Source organism: Phodopus roborovskii, unplaced genomic scaffold, assembly GCF_943737965.1.
Source record: "Phodopus roborovskii unplaced genomic scaffold, PHOROB, whole genome shotgun sequence".
Classification (NCBI taxonomy): domain Eukaryota; kingdom Metazoa; phylum Chordata; class Mammalia; order Rodentia; family Cricetidae; genus Phodopus; species Phodopus roborovskii.
The window spans coordinates 4,596,277-4,610,554 of record NW_026126603.1 but is presented as its reverse complement, the minus strand read 5'-3'; the positions used below and the strand labels follow the sequence as shown (position 1 = coordinate 4,610,554).

Below are 14,278 nucleotides of genomic sequence, written 5' to 3'. Positions count from 1 at the left end.
ACACACACACACACACACACACACACACAAGCTGTTGTCTGTGCCCATTGTGCATGCTGCTCTCTCCTCCCCCTACCTCTCCCTCTCTCCCGCCCCTCTGAACAGCTGACAGAAGTTAACTGTGGTCTATAGCCCTGCTGTTGCTTTCATCTGTCATTAAGGAACACAGTTCTGAAGTTTCCAAGCCCACGCAGAATAAGCACACAGAAAAAGAAATTGACTTTCCGTTGAAGGGATTTAGCTTTTTTCCACAGAAAAATTTCCACTGTGGATTCCCAGAGAACTGAATATTTGTCTATTTGTGAGTCTCTATGTATATGATCTACTGTCTATATTGATTTTAAATAAAATGGAATGAATGAATGGATTTAACAATGGAAAACGTTTAAAGTACTCAGAGTTTAAAACAGATGAAGGCGTTTTTGCTCTAAACTTTTTCCTTTGCTCAGTCCAGTCCAATAGCAAAAACTTTTATTTTCTACTGTCTACTGTGTTTTCAAAAAAAAAAAAAAAAAAAGGTAGGTGATTAACTTGATTAGCCGTAATGTTTCCGGGCAAAAGGTGTAAATATTACTCATGGGATGAATGGGATGAGCAATTTCCTATTTACATTTATTGTTGCTAATGCTAACTTGTATCGGGAAAATTCATTACTGTGCTGGCTCAGATTCAACAGGGCAAGTGCTTCCCTTTAGATATTTTTGTTCTCCCAATTCATTTCACGACCTTAGTGAGTGAGATACTTATTTGAACAACTGAGGCTCCAGAGACTGTGCTTGAAACTCCTTTAACTTCTTTGTTTTTCTTAGACTTGTGAGCCCCACTGTTCAGAATGAGGAGTTTCTCTGTACTAATTTAGGTAGTCTGCTCTAGCCTTGGCTGGCTCTGCTCACAATTTTCTTTGAAGCTGTGGGTGGAACCAATGATTCAGACTGAACTGGAGTCATTTCTATTATGGGAATGACCGAAATCCTGTGTGTCTTGTAGCCCCAGATCTGCCCTTTGGAGACTTCAGGTTTTAATGCTGGTACAAAGTAGTATTCCTCAAAGAAAAACAGCTTGACTAAAATTTTAAAGTCCTTTTCTTAATTAAAAACATTTTTATAACTTAGTTATTTTTTAAACACTGCCAAATTTTAAAGTAACTTGGTTTTGTTCTTATGGTTTTGTTCTACTACCCTCAATATTCTCTTGTGATAAAATACACATATCCTGAATTGTATTGTCATACTATAACAGTAACTTGTGTTGACTTTTATATAGAATATGTACAGTTTTCTTTGTTGTTTTACTCACTGCCTGTCTCCAAGTATGTCTCACATAGTGCCAAGAAAAGAGCACTTTGTTTTTTGAAGAATGAAAGAATGAGTGAGTGAGTAAACAAATACCACAAACTTTCAGAGACTTTAGTAGACCAGTGGCTTACTGAATTTTTAAATATTTTCAAATATTTTTGAGTGTGTGTGTGTAAAATGTGATGTTAGACACCAACTTTTGAAGAGGGACTTCCAATGCACAGAAATATTTTGAGAACCATATTCCAAGCAATGATTTCTTTTCCTGAATCCATCATGTTTAGAGTTCTTCTCATTAGTTCTCGTTAGTTCTCAAGGTAGTTTGGGGAGTCTCTGTTAAACATTTAATAACAATCACATACTTACAGAGATAGCTTTCTATTGAAGCAGATTAAGAAAAAAAAACATTTTTTTTTAAGGAAAACATAGGATAATGGTTTGAGGAAAAAAAACTTAATTTATTTTGATGAGGTGTATTTTGGATAATTTGTTTAAATGATACATATATGTGGTAATACATGCACACACACATACATGCATATATATTTGCCAACTTGTCCTAAAGATAGGTTCTGATTGCAATTTTGAAAACAAGGTATTTCTTTTTCAAGAGTCTTTAGCCACTTAAAATATACAAGTTCATCTGCTTACTAGCCCTCAGTACAATGGGGCCCTGGCTCATGGCCCACAAGTAACACTTGGCTCTCCTGAACTCTCTTTTAATAGAACTATTTCCTAGAAAAGCAGACAGAGACAAACACTCTGTGTTCTCATTTGTCCCTGCATGCTGCCTGCTACAGTTGCTGCCTTATTGAGTCCTAGTTATCTGCTTATACTGTTTCAGGGAACAAAAGACCCACTGTTCTTGACGGGTGTCACATTCCCATCTGAGTATCCCATCTATGAAGAGACTAGAATAAAACTGACAGTCTATGATGTCAAGGATAAGTCTCACGACACTGTAAGTACTTGAACTTCTTTTTCTGGGAATAGAGAATGGGCTTTTATACTTTGCCAAGCTGTTGGACTTTGGATGCTACCAGCACTTTTAAAGAGGGTGTTTGTAGTGCACTTATATTTGTCTTGTGGTTGTACTTTGCTGTGTGTTGTTCATTTGGCTTGTTACCAGCATGGTGATTGGCTAGGAACAAAAGCTTGCTGAAGAGACCTATCTCTTTTCTAAGAAAGCTGATTTGATCTCTGAGCTTATATTTTTGCTATAATTTTAGGCTGACTGCATAATATCTTGGGGTGAAGGCAAATGGAACAGATTAAATAATAGTTCAAGTGGTTTAGATGTAATTCCTAAAAACTGGAGATTGACAGTACTCCTTTCCCATTATTTATCTTTTTACACTGTGCCTAGAGCAAACCAATTTTCCTGATGTTGTTACTGCCCTATGTAGGGTTAGTAGAAAAGAATCAGCTGAGGCTTTAAATCTGTCCCTTTATATCAAGGACTTGCAAAGTGTCAGTGGTCTCTTGTCCTATACACTTAAATCTCCTATTTAATTTGATTTTCTTGTCAAATGAGTCCTCTCCTCTGGTTAGGCACATAGGTGTCCTGGTACTGTCCATGGAGATATTTCTTGTAACTCCTGGGCAGGTCTTGATGCTGCTGGGAGACTCTGAGAAGAGGGCAGCCCATCCTTCCCTCAAGTATTTTGATAGTGTGAAGGTGTCAGTATTTTCAAGGCAGTGGAATGAAGCATGAGGCAAGGAAGAGTTTTGATGGCAGTTAGACCAGAGAGTTCCAAGGGGGATTCTGGCTGAAGCCAAGAGAGGCTTAAAGAACCACACAAGGGGAAGTATAGTCCTGACTGTGCCTTTCATTTTGTTCGTAATAACTCCATATGATGTAGGGAGAAGCAACTCATATAGCCAGTCCACTGGAGAGGTTATTTAGTAGAGGAAAAATATTTATACACATTGAACTGGGAATATTCATTTCGCACAAATTGTGGAATAAATGACCAACTAAATGTAAGCATATTCATGGGATAAAAATAGCCATGCCAAACTTCTGCAGTCATTAAGGAAGAGAGTTGTATGGTCAGGCTTCTGGATTTATTTTACCTGCCAGCTCTGTGACTAAGATAACTTATTTTCTATATCTGTTTCTCTGAATTGTCTACCTTGGGGCATTGTTATAAGGAACAAGATGAGTAAATGTATGTAAACTTTTTAGGGTTCAGCGCACACACAAAGAGACATGAGCAATTACTAATTTCTACTATGTAATTATCATTTTGCAGTAAAAGTCAAGTAAAAGTTTAGTGAGCAAAATCACTTTCTGTATTCAGTAATTTTTTTTCTTACAAATAAAAAAAATACCCTATTTTTAATTGAAATAGATTTCTAATTCAATTGTTGTTTATGTGAATAAGATTTCAGGGAAGACCACTCTACACTGGATGATGCATAAGGGGTCATCCCTGGGAGAAGCTAATTTTCTTTCTCTCAGAAGTCATTTGGTGCTTATAGTCCTTTGTCTAGGGGTGAGACCCTCAAAACCCCCACCCTCATGCTGTCCTGTCCATTACCACTTTCTGGTCTTTTTTCTATAGTCACTCTAGGAGGGACTGTTTCACAGCTGACTTCCTAGTCTTCTTAGTCTTACAAACTTCCCTCCTATCTTCTGCATTGCTTGTATTCTAAAACAGAGGTAAGAATTTAGGGAGATTTTTCCTCTCTATTTTCTTGGGAGTTGTGATTTTTCATTTTTTCTTTCTTGAGTTTGGAAATAACACAAGAAAATGAAGATGGATAGGGAATGTAAATGAGGTCTGATGGATTATGCACGAAGTCCCCAACTTCTTTCCCCTCCCCACAAACTTCTGTCAGATAAGAAAAAGAAACAGAGGGGGATTACCTGTGAGGAGTAGGAGGAGAGCTGGTTGTAATCAATGGTGGGTGGCCATGATACAACTGTGACCAGAAATAATGAGCTGAGGATGGGACACAGAACAAGGAGCAAATGCAGTAACAGCTGGATATATGCTGTATCACACACATAGTTAAAGTAAATTCTCCATCAGTGCCCATGTGCCTACAAAAGTGACAGAGATCATGATTAGGGTAGAGTTTCTGGATTATTATGTTTCAGAAATTAAGAGTTGTCCCCAAAGATTTATGGTTGCTACACTTTTAAAAACATCACAGGTTTATTAGCTTCCTTTGTTGTCTTGATGGTGAAATATCAGATAGAAGCAAATAAGGGGAGAAAGGGCTTCTCTGGTTCACTGTTTGGGCATACTGTCCATCAGGCCAGGGAAGCCAGAGCCATAGTGGCGAGCCACTTGGTCCAGGGTGGCAGGAATCTACAACATGGCTCTTTACATCTTGGCAGATCAGGAGAGAGAGAGGGTGGGGGGTTAATAAAGTAGGACTTTGTTATCACTCCCAAAGACCCACTCTTACACTTCTAGTATCCTAAGTCTGCCACCTGGGGCACTTGTCTAAAATGTTCCAAAATCTTCAAGAGCAATGGCATTAATTGGAGGATATTCACATACATGAAACTGTGGCATATATTTCACATTGAAACCTTAACACAATATTAACCACCCAAAGTGTTTAATTTGCTACAATCCCTTCTACTTAAAATGTACCCTTTTATTAATCCTCCAGAGGTAAAGAGTTTGCTTACTCATCAGTTACACTTTCTATTTGCATTAGTTCTGGAGATTCATTCTGTGGATTTCCTTAAAGACTTTCTTCCTTGATTGGCCATGCTCTCAGATTAGGGTATTGGGTGACTTGGAAACTCTAGCTATGGAATAAAATGTTGGAAACTGGAGCATACTTAAGAGATGCAGCTGGCTGTCATTCACCAAACACTGTTAACTAAGCATAACCTGTTCTTTCAAATAGCTAGCAAAGTAGTATTGGTGATAGAAGTGTAAATAGAAACATAGTTCATTAATATGTTAATAGTTTCCAGAGATACAGGCAACTTTGCATCTCTTCCTGCCATCTCTTGAAGTTCTCTTTGGGGTGGGGAGAGGAAGTAGGTGGGTTAAAGTATAGCTCATAAGTGCTTAACAACCTAAGTGCTTTAGATTCTAATACTTCTAAACCAAAAGGAATGAGACTGTGAATCTGTGAATTTGTGAATGTTTTGGAAGATTGGTGAATTATTTTAACTATTTGATTCCAGCAAGAGTTTAATCATATTAGACCCAGAATTGTCAGGTTTTCTTGGTTAAATTGGCTGAGTCCTCTAATTGGCTGAGGCTGATGACTTGGTTGTTTGTGTCTTCCTATGGACTTTTTGTTCAAAGCTAACCAGCCAGAAAGATAATTGCAGATATATTTGTGTTAGATGCTACTAGAGAGAAAAGGTGGTATTTTCTCTGTGCTTGCAATGCACTTAACACACCTAGCTATTCTTATATTCTTCTAAACAACTGGACCCAAGATAGATTATCTCAGTAACTTCTACAAAAATGCAATTAATCTACATAACAAATGGGAAGAGTCTAACTTTTCTTTCTTCACATCCTCCATAGTTCCCAGCATGGTGGCACTGCCTTCTGGGACTGTTAGACAGGTACCGTTGGGCTGCTGGTTGAGGAGGTGTAAAGGTCATTATCAAGACTTTGTAACATCTTTGTTCTTCTATCATTATGAAAAAATATATTTTAAGAATAGGATATTCTAATATCCCACTGTTTGGAAGAGATTTAAAGTCTGAAACAGAAGCACATAGGAGAAGGGGGGTGTAAAATCTCCCTGGAACTGAAATGTAAACAAATGCATTTTTCAGAATTTATTTGCAGTATTCAGCCTCAGGGACAAGCAGGGAATTAGAGTCTTTCATATTACTGTGCAAACTTCTGAGCAAGGAATAACTTGTGACAAAGAATATCAATATTGAAATTTGTTTCCTCTATTTCCTACGCAACTTTGGGTGTTGGAAAGTACTGAATGAAGTTCCTTCAGCACTGCCGAGGAAGGCTACGCAATCAGCCAACATTTAATTAGGTCAAAACATTGCTTTTGCCTGTATTTGAAATGTGAATTTCTCCCTCATTTTGCAGAAGTGTCCATTGGCCTCCCTCTTTTTTGCTCTGGGCATAAATAATTCTTTGGTCTATCAACCACTAAGTAGTTTATATCATATAATCTGGCATATAGTGGTCACTGGACAATTCTAGGGTTAGGAGATGCAGCCTACCTTACTCTCAAAACTGCCAGTTATTGTTCTAACTTTCCACTAAAGCTTGGCAGAACATCAACTGCATCGACAGTGCTGGCAAATTTATTGCTTCCTGTGTACTCTGCCCCAGGTGGATTAGCATTAGTACAGATTAGCCCCTAGACAGAAGAATCTGGTTTTCTTTGTTGTGATTTCTGCATTGGCTTTTTCAGAACATTTGGTCTAAGTAGTTAAGACACAGATTATGCTGCTATCAGGGAGAGTCACGGTGTGGTAGGAGACAGAAGGCAGCTGAGACTATCCACCCTAAAACTCTACCAAGTGTTCCAAGCATGCCTCCTTTCGTTGTCACAACAGTCCTTTAAGTATGCTATTATTGTACTCACTCTGCTGGTGTCTGAAGAATGCCAGGCCATGTTAGAAACCCTTCTGCTCTCCAAGGTCAGCTACAGTATTGTGTGTTGTGATACAGGCATTGTTGGTAAGATGTTTTCCACTTTCATGCCCATGGTATAATTTCACTTCAATAAGTGTATAAAGAATACTCTTACAATTGAGCTTAAAGGTTTATTATTTTAAAAAATATTTAATACAAATTTTAAGTACCTAAAACATATATATCTCAAATATATATATGCATATATATTCATATATATTTGATAGACATTTAGGTTGTTCTTAGCATAAGATAATGATGAATGAAACATCAGACAGCTGTGCTTTTATTCTGTTGAATATATACTGAGAAGTACAATTTTTATATGATAGGGCAGATTCATAAATATATGTATGTATGTATGTATGTATCCAAATATATTGTATAATGGAGGAGTTAGCAGCCATTCATAAAGCAAAGTAAAATATAGTGGGTAAGATTCTTTATGAAATTTCTATGTTTATGGCCAAATTTCTTTTTCCCCCTTTGACTTTGTTTTCTGTTCCTTCTGGGCCTTTCAACCTGCCCTTTCTATCAGCCTTATCTTTTGGTAAGCCATAATTTGCAATGGAGATCGAGATCTACGCAGAAGGGGTTCACAGTTTTCAAAATGAGCTCACAGTCTTTCTAAATGCCTCCCATGTGCCTGATGAATACTGGCACACATTTAGAAATGGGGTGCTTATTTTATATTACTGTAAACTTTATACATAATGACATAGTTGGAGATAATATTATGAGTTTATTAGCTATGTATGTCCATGTAACTTCTGCCCAAGATAGGGTGGAAACTATTCCACTTATTCCAGAAAGTTTCCTCTTGTGACCACTGTCTCATATAGGTATTATATTTATTCATGAAATTTATGTGATTGAAACAATATGGTATGTTTCATCTAGTGACAAATGACTTTTGCCCAACATAATGTTTAGAGTCATTCATTTGCTATGTGAATCAATATCCCATCTTTTTTTTTCTTGCTAAATTGTATTGTTATGACAGCCTACAATTTGTTCATTCATCTCTTTATTAATAGACACTTAGGTTGTTCCTAGTGTATGACAATGATGAATGAAATATCAGAGATCTGTACTTTTATTCTCTTGGATATGTATTGTGGAGTGTAATTGTTAGATGATAGGGCAGATTCACGTTTAACTTTCCTAAAGCAATCCAACCATGTCCCATGCTGTAGTTGTTCTTTGCTTTCTGATATTGCTCATCCTTTCATTTAGCAGGATTTCATGAAGTGCATTTCCTGATGACTGATTATGTTTAAGTCTTTATGCTTATTCCATATCTTTATACTGAAGTTTTCAAGCCTTTTACCTACTTTTCAAAGTTTGTTGAAATCATTATTTCTGAGTGTTCTTTGTATATTGTGAACACACATACTTTTGCTGAATGAATGAGCTGCAAGACTTTTTTTCAGCTATGATCTAATAATTTTCTTAATTTACTTAAAAATTTTAAGCTGAGATTATTATTCTTTTAGGTCATGGTTAGTGTTTCCTTTTGTAAATTGTAAAAAGAACACTCAAGAGCTCCCTTTTATCAAAACTTTGTTCATACCATGGCACTTTAAACTGTAGTCTTAATGTACATGATCTCTAGAAACTATCCTGAAAAATAGAGACTTTATGCCCAGGAATTAGCAGGTCCTTAATCATTCCATCCCTTGGCCTCTAAATCTTATTTTATCCCATGGCTCTGAGAGCTTGCCAACTTTAAACCCCTCCTTCAATAGAGTCAGTAATGTTTGTCCATATGTAACAGACATATTTCACTTAATAAAATTTTTCTCAAGATTCATCCATGTTGTGTCCTAGTGTGAAGTTTCCTGTTTTTGTAAGGCTAAATAATGTTCTGTCGTATGTATTTACTACTTTGTCTTTATCCATTCTCTTAGAAATGTGGGCTTTTCTCTCTGTTCACTATCATGAATAGCACCACAGTGTCATACCATGTAAGGCGAACACTCTTCCATTGAGCTACATCCCTTGGTATGAATTATTCTTTCAAACAATCTCTGGTTACTGCACTTTTCTAGAAATCACTGGTATATAAACAACATCATGGAAAATATACAGGGAAAAAGTACAATAGTTCCCAAGTATATTCTGTGAAATCTAGTTCAATTGAATGCCCAAACCTGATGAACATTTATAAACTTATAACCAAATTTCAATTAAGGCATAAAATTACAAATTGTCTAGTATACACTATGGTTGATCAATGTAAGAAACCATATAACCATGTATCTGAACCAAATGAAGTTATGTGTCACCTTCTCAGTCAATTTGACCTATGTTGTTAATAACTGAAGGAGAAAATTTGGTGAAAATAAGACATTTAATAGTGTATCTCTGCTAAACTGATAAATGGGTATAAAAACAGCAAAAATATTTACCAATAAGGTCTAATAAATTTTTAAATGATTAAATATGTAAATCCACTTGGAATTAAACTATTATAGTTAATATTATTAAGCATTTCCTGAAGGTTATGAGCAATGGAAAAATTCTTTCCAACTAATCTGATAGAAATTCCAAGAAACTTCAAAATATTTTAATAAATAAAGACCACTATTATTATTTGGTAAGTTGAATATAATTGGTTGTTACAGACTATTTTGGATAGTGTTTTATTGCTATGAAGAAACAGCATGCCTGTGGAAATTCTTATAAAAGAAGTCATTTTAATTGGGGTTTTCAGTTTTAGAGAGTTAACTCAAGATCATTGTTGGGGGAGACAGGCATGGTACTAGAGCAGTAGCTGAGACTTTCATATCCTGATTTACATTCAGCTGGGAGAGGAAGGAGAGGAGAGGTAAGGACAGAGAGAGGGAGGGGGGATAGAGGAAGGGAAAGAGAGAGAGAGAGAGAGAGAGAGAGAGAGAGAGAGAGAGAGAGAGAGAGAGAGAGAGAGAGAGACTAAGCCTGGATGGGCTTTTGAAACCACAAAGCCTACCCTCAGTGATACACCTCCTTCAATAGGCCATGCCTCCCAATCCTTCCCAAACAGTTACATTCCCTGGTGACCAAGCATTCAAACATGTCAGCCTATGGGGCTATTCTCATTCAAACTACCACATGAGCATTCATGACCTAGTAGCTCCTTCTTGGAAGGCATTAATTAGTTAAAATAATGTATCTCATGGAGGAATATCCAATGCAATCTTTATAAATGGAAGAGTATGACTATGTTTAAACAGGAAACCAAATAGAAGTTGTCTGAGTTCAACTTATAAACTGAGATGGTTTGTGAAGAATTTTCAAAAGCTCCTTTTTATGAAAAGGGGTTATTAAGTATTAGATAGAACTTGAAGTTCATAGGGGGAAAATCACTGTCTAATAATAGTCAAGGATGATTTTAAACATAATGTTAACACTTAACCTGCTCAGGTATCAACACATGACACAAAGCATTGCAATTAAATCTGTGTGGAGTCCCAGAAATACATAAACAGAGAAGTGAGGTCTATTAGATCTGGAAGCTGACTATAGGCCACATGATAATTTAATGTGGTTAAGACAGTTTACTTCTGCAAGTAAATGATGGAGGGTTTCACAAAATATGCTGATATGGTGGTAACTATTTATTTGGAGGAAAATTATGTAGTAATCATGTTTCATTGAGAAATGTCTTCTAATAGGTTGAATACAATTAAAGAAGTACCTTACAGAAGTCTGGGACAAGGGAAATTTTCTGAATACAAGTGTGGCTACCCATCAGTCGATAGTAATATAAGATTTAAATATGGCATAAAAAGAAAGAGGTAGATATGGAAAGTATTTGCAATTTGAAGCTAAGAGCTTAATTTCTATTATGTATGAAAATTATTATGTGAAAATGTAAAAATCAGGCATAGAATTAAAAAGACAGCCCTCAGAGAAGTACAACAGAGATATTCCCTTGTTCTCTGGTTAGAAGCATGAATTGAGAAAAGTGATATGGCCATTGGGTTATAAGACTGAAACAGTCCTAGGCAGGGCTGTAACAAAGGTGTGTCCTTATAAAATGCTGATGGTATGTGTTTTTCATCTACAAAAAGTAATCTATAGGACATTTTAAAATAAGAAATACATGTACACTTGCTTCAGCCATATTTTTTGTTGTTATCAACCCCACAGAATCAAAATACCAAGACTTAAGAGCAAATTCTCTTCATGCAAATGCTGCAAGGAGTCTAGCCTATCACGACCATTGGGGAAATGTGTGTAAACTGAGGCACAGCCACTCAACAGGATGTCATGATGTCCTTGGGAGAGAAGGATTGAATGCATGTGCTAGAGTTGTTAAATTTCAAGGGCCAGAAAGACCATCTGGTATCAGGATGCTGCAGAACCCATTAAAAGCCCCACTTAACTATTCATATTATTTTCTGAGGCAGACTCTAAAGTAATACAGGGCTGGCCTTAAATTTTCTATGTATCCAATGCTAGCCTCTAATTCCTGATCCCAACATCTCCACTTCCAAAGTGCTAAGGTTACTGGTATAAGCTGTCATACCTGACTATCATTTCTTTTACAATAGCTAATGATAAAGAGTGACTACATACATGCATACATACATACATACCTGTGTGTGTGTGTGTGTTTGTGTGTGTGTAATTGTATAGAGTTCTATGAATATGTAGAAAGATGTAGGAGAATCCATACCATAGATAGAATGGAGAAAAGGAAGCAAATTAAAAATGAGAGATAAATAATATGAAATAAAATAAAAGCAGAATAAAATAATCATGGCAATAGATTTCCTTACTTAAAAGAAAAGTAAATAAATAAGATTACTTAAAACAGAAGGGTGTCTTTGCCATTGTCCTGTGAAGATCAGGGCTATCATAGTGAAATGCCCCCTGCCCACAAACAAAGGAGGGCCCACAGTGAAAAAGGGGCACATGGGAGCTTGCTAGAAGCCTATGAAGGTAGGAGGCCGTACCATCAAGGACAGTCATGTGCACTGGAAATACCCCAAGGCAGGTCAGAATAGAGAGGACAAAAATGGCAGCCACCCTGACACTTCCTGAAGTGTATGAAGACTCTCTGAACTAAGTTGGAGGAAGTTCACCTGGGCTGTTGGCCATCACAAAGTCTTCTTATGCTAGCAGAGTCAGTAAACTATAATTCACGCATAATCCAGAGCAGACCTCACATCACTTACCTGTTAATTAAATTATCTGATGCCTGACTAACCTGTGAGGTCTGGGAGAAACTGGAGCTCTGAACTGAAAGGGCTCCCTTTTATTCCATATTATTTCCCTCTACTCTAGACTCTTGGCCCTGCTCCTCTTATCTTTAAGATTTCTTCAGCTGTTGATATTTGCCTGGTAGCTTAGCCCCTATTGTCTGCCTGGCCATCAGTGGTGTGTCTATCTATGCCACAGCCCTTTGGGCACAGCTGTCTCTGTGGGCGGCTGTTTGGTAAGCTCTCTGTTTGATGGTGGTGAACCTTAAACAGCCGAATGTGGGTAGTGGGGACATGTGTCGTGTATTAGATTCCTACTAATGCTTCATTTTGCAAAACTGAAGTGTGATGCATTGCCAAAATATTTCTTCTGTTTTGAAAGGAGCAGGAGTTAGTTATTCAAAAGCTATCACTACTCTGGCTAGGAACAGGTTTTAATTACTGCAAGTTTATATACACAGCACAGTGGGAACAAAAGGAAAGTCTAAAGAAACAGAGGCTTTTCTTGGAGTCATTTGAATGGAATGATAATTACAACCAGGTTAGGCTAAATTGAGGTGAGAATTGTTTTTAAATGAATGAAAAGTCATGTGTGCGTCATCAGGAGGTGATGGCCCATGCTGACAGGTGTGAAGGGGCATCTGTTTCCTTATTACAAGGACTTTGTCTTGGTCTTGGTTGTTTGAATGTCACACATTAACTCAAGCTGTCTTTAAAGGTGCACTTATTAAAGAGGGATTTCAATGCTTCTTGCACCAAATCCCAAGGAATTCAGTGTGAGTATGCAGAGATATTAGTCTTGTATACTTCTGTGGGCATAGTTTTGAACCCTGATGAAGGCTTGCTTTTAGAAGGGGTCATATACATTTCTTTAACTAGATATCTGCTTATCATTTTTTATGGCATGTTTTTTTTTTATATTGCCAATTGAGTTTTTTGAAGAAATTATTGATTAGCATATTTATTCAACTATAACCTCACACCGTTTCTGCTTAGACTTTGAAGAAATTGTTTAAGCTGGTACACTTGCTTGCCACTTGCAGATTTTAGCTGAGAGGGAGTAGAATGTACAGGGCTGCTTTCGCAGACCTCAGAACAACAAAGAACCTGGTGTCTTATCTCAGAAACTCTAGCATGGAGGTGTGGTTCATAAAAATTTAAGTATGAATCTATACATTAATATTCATGAGTGTGTGTGCCTGTGGTGTGGGAGTATGTATGTGTATGATTGTGTGTGTGTGTGTGTGTGTGTGTGTGTGTGTGTGTGTGTGTGTGTGTGTGTACGTGTGTGAGGTTAGGTACAGCTTTAAATTTTAAATTCAAGGCTTAAGTTCATTTGTAGCTGACAAAAGGCCGTATATGCTTGGAAATGCTACTGAGAGAATAACAGTGCTCTTCATCTCTCTACAAAGAAGCTTCCCAGCTAATGTAGCACACAGGCAGAGCATGGCTTTTGGATGGCACATCACTGCCTCCCTCTGCTGCTATTGTCAGCATGCACAGGGCTACACAGCTGCTTCTTCTTGCAACCTAAGAAGGTATCAGAGAAAAGATGATACCAAATTGGAAATGGATGATTATGTTAAGAAGCATTTTGAAACCCCACCAGGGGTTATAAGAACAAAGTCTGCACAGCATGAAGAGATACATAGCCGACAGCTGTACCAAGAACATGTCACAGTTGGGGTCAAGGATACACCTCTTTGTCCCCCTCATAGATTCCTTTACAACCAGAAAGGCACCTTGAGAGCTGAAAACACAGAGTTTGAAGCCAGTGGCTTTAAGCTCAGATCTGTTACAGACTGTGTGGGTAGGGAATCTCAGAATCTACTGTTCTGAATTAGAGACTTCAATACCTGCTCTGCCAATGACTGGAAACATGTAAAACTCTTGTGAAGCTGTTTTAGAAAATCAGTATGCAAGGGGAATGCCAACATTAGCTACATCTGCTGTGTGTTTTGCACTCAGAGGTTCAATTTCCAGTGACCTGTATATGTCTAAAAGAAAATTCAATGGTGCTAGACACCATAAGTTTGACTGTCTTTGCTGTGGACCTTTCAGACTGATAGCTCATCTGTGCTCTCGTTGGGAGATCTGTGATTGGTAGAGGTCTGTAAGATGCTCTGGGGCTGGGTCACGTTGACACATGTGAAAAGCAATGAGCAAAACCCCATTTTTCTATTTTAAAAAATGCTCT

The 14,278-nt window shown here is 37.4% G+C and overlaps 1 protein-coding gene across 2 annotated transcripts in view; it reads left to right on the top strand.

Moving 5' to 3' along the window:
- Inpp4b (inositol polyphosphate-4-phosphatase type II B) overlaps positions 1-14,278 on the top strand; it is a 330,540-nt gene that overhangs the window by 23,786 nt on the left and 292,476 nt on the right. For both annotated transcript variants that reach the window (XM_051205838.1, XM_051205837.1), the window contains exon 4: positions 2,140-2,256. In XM_051205838.1, coding sequence (XP_051061795.1) covers positions 2,140-2,256 — 117 coding nt within the window. The remainder of the gene's footprint in view (positions 1-2,139; positions 2,257-14,278) is intronic.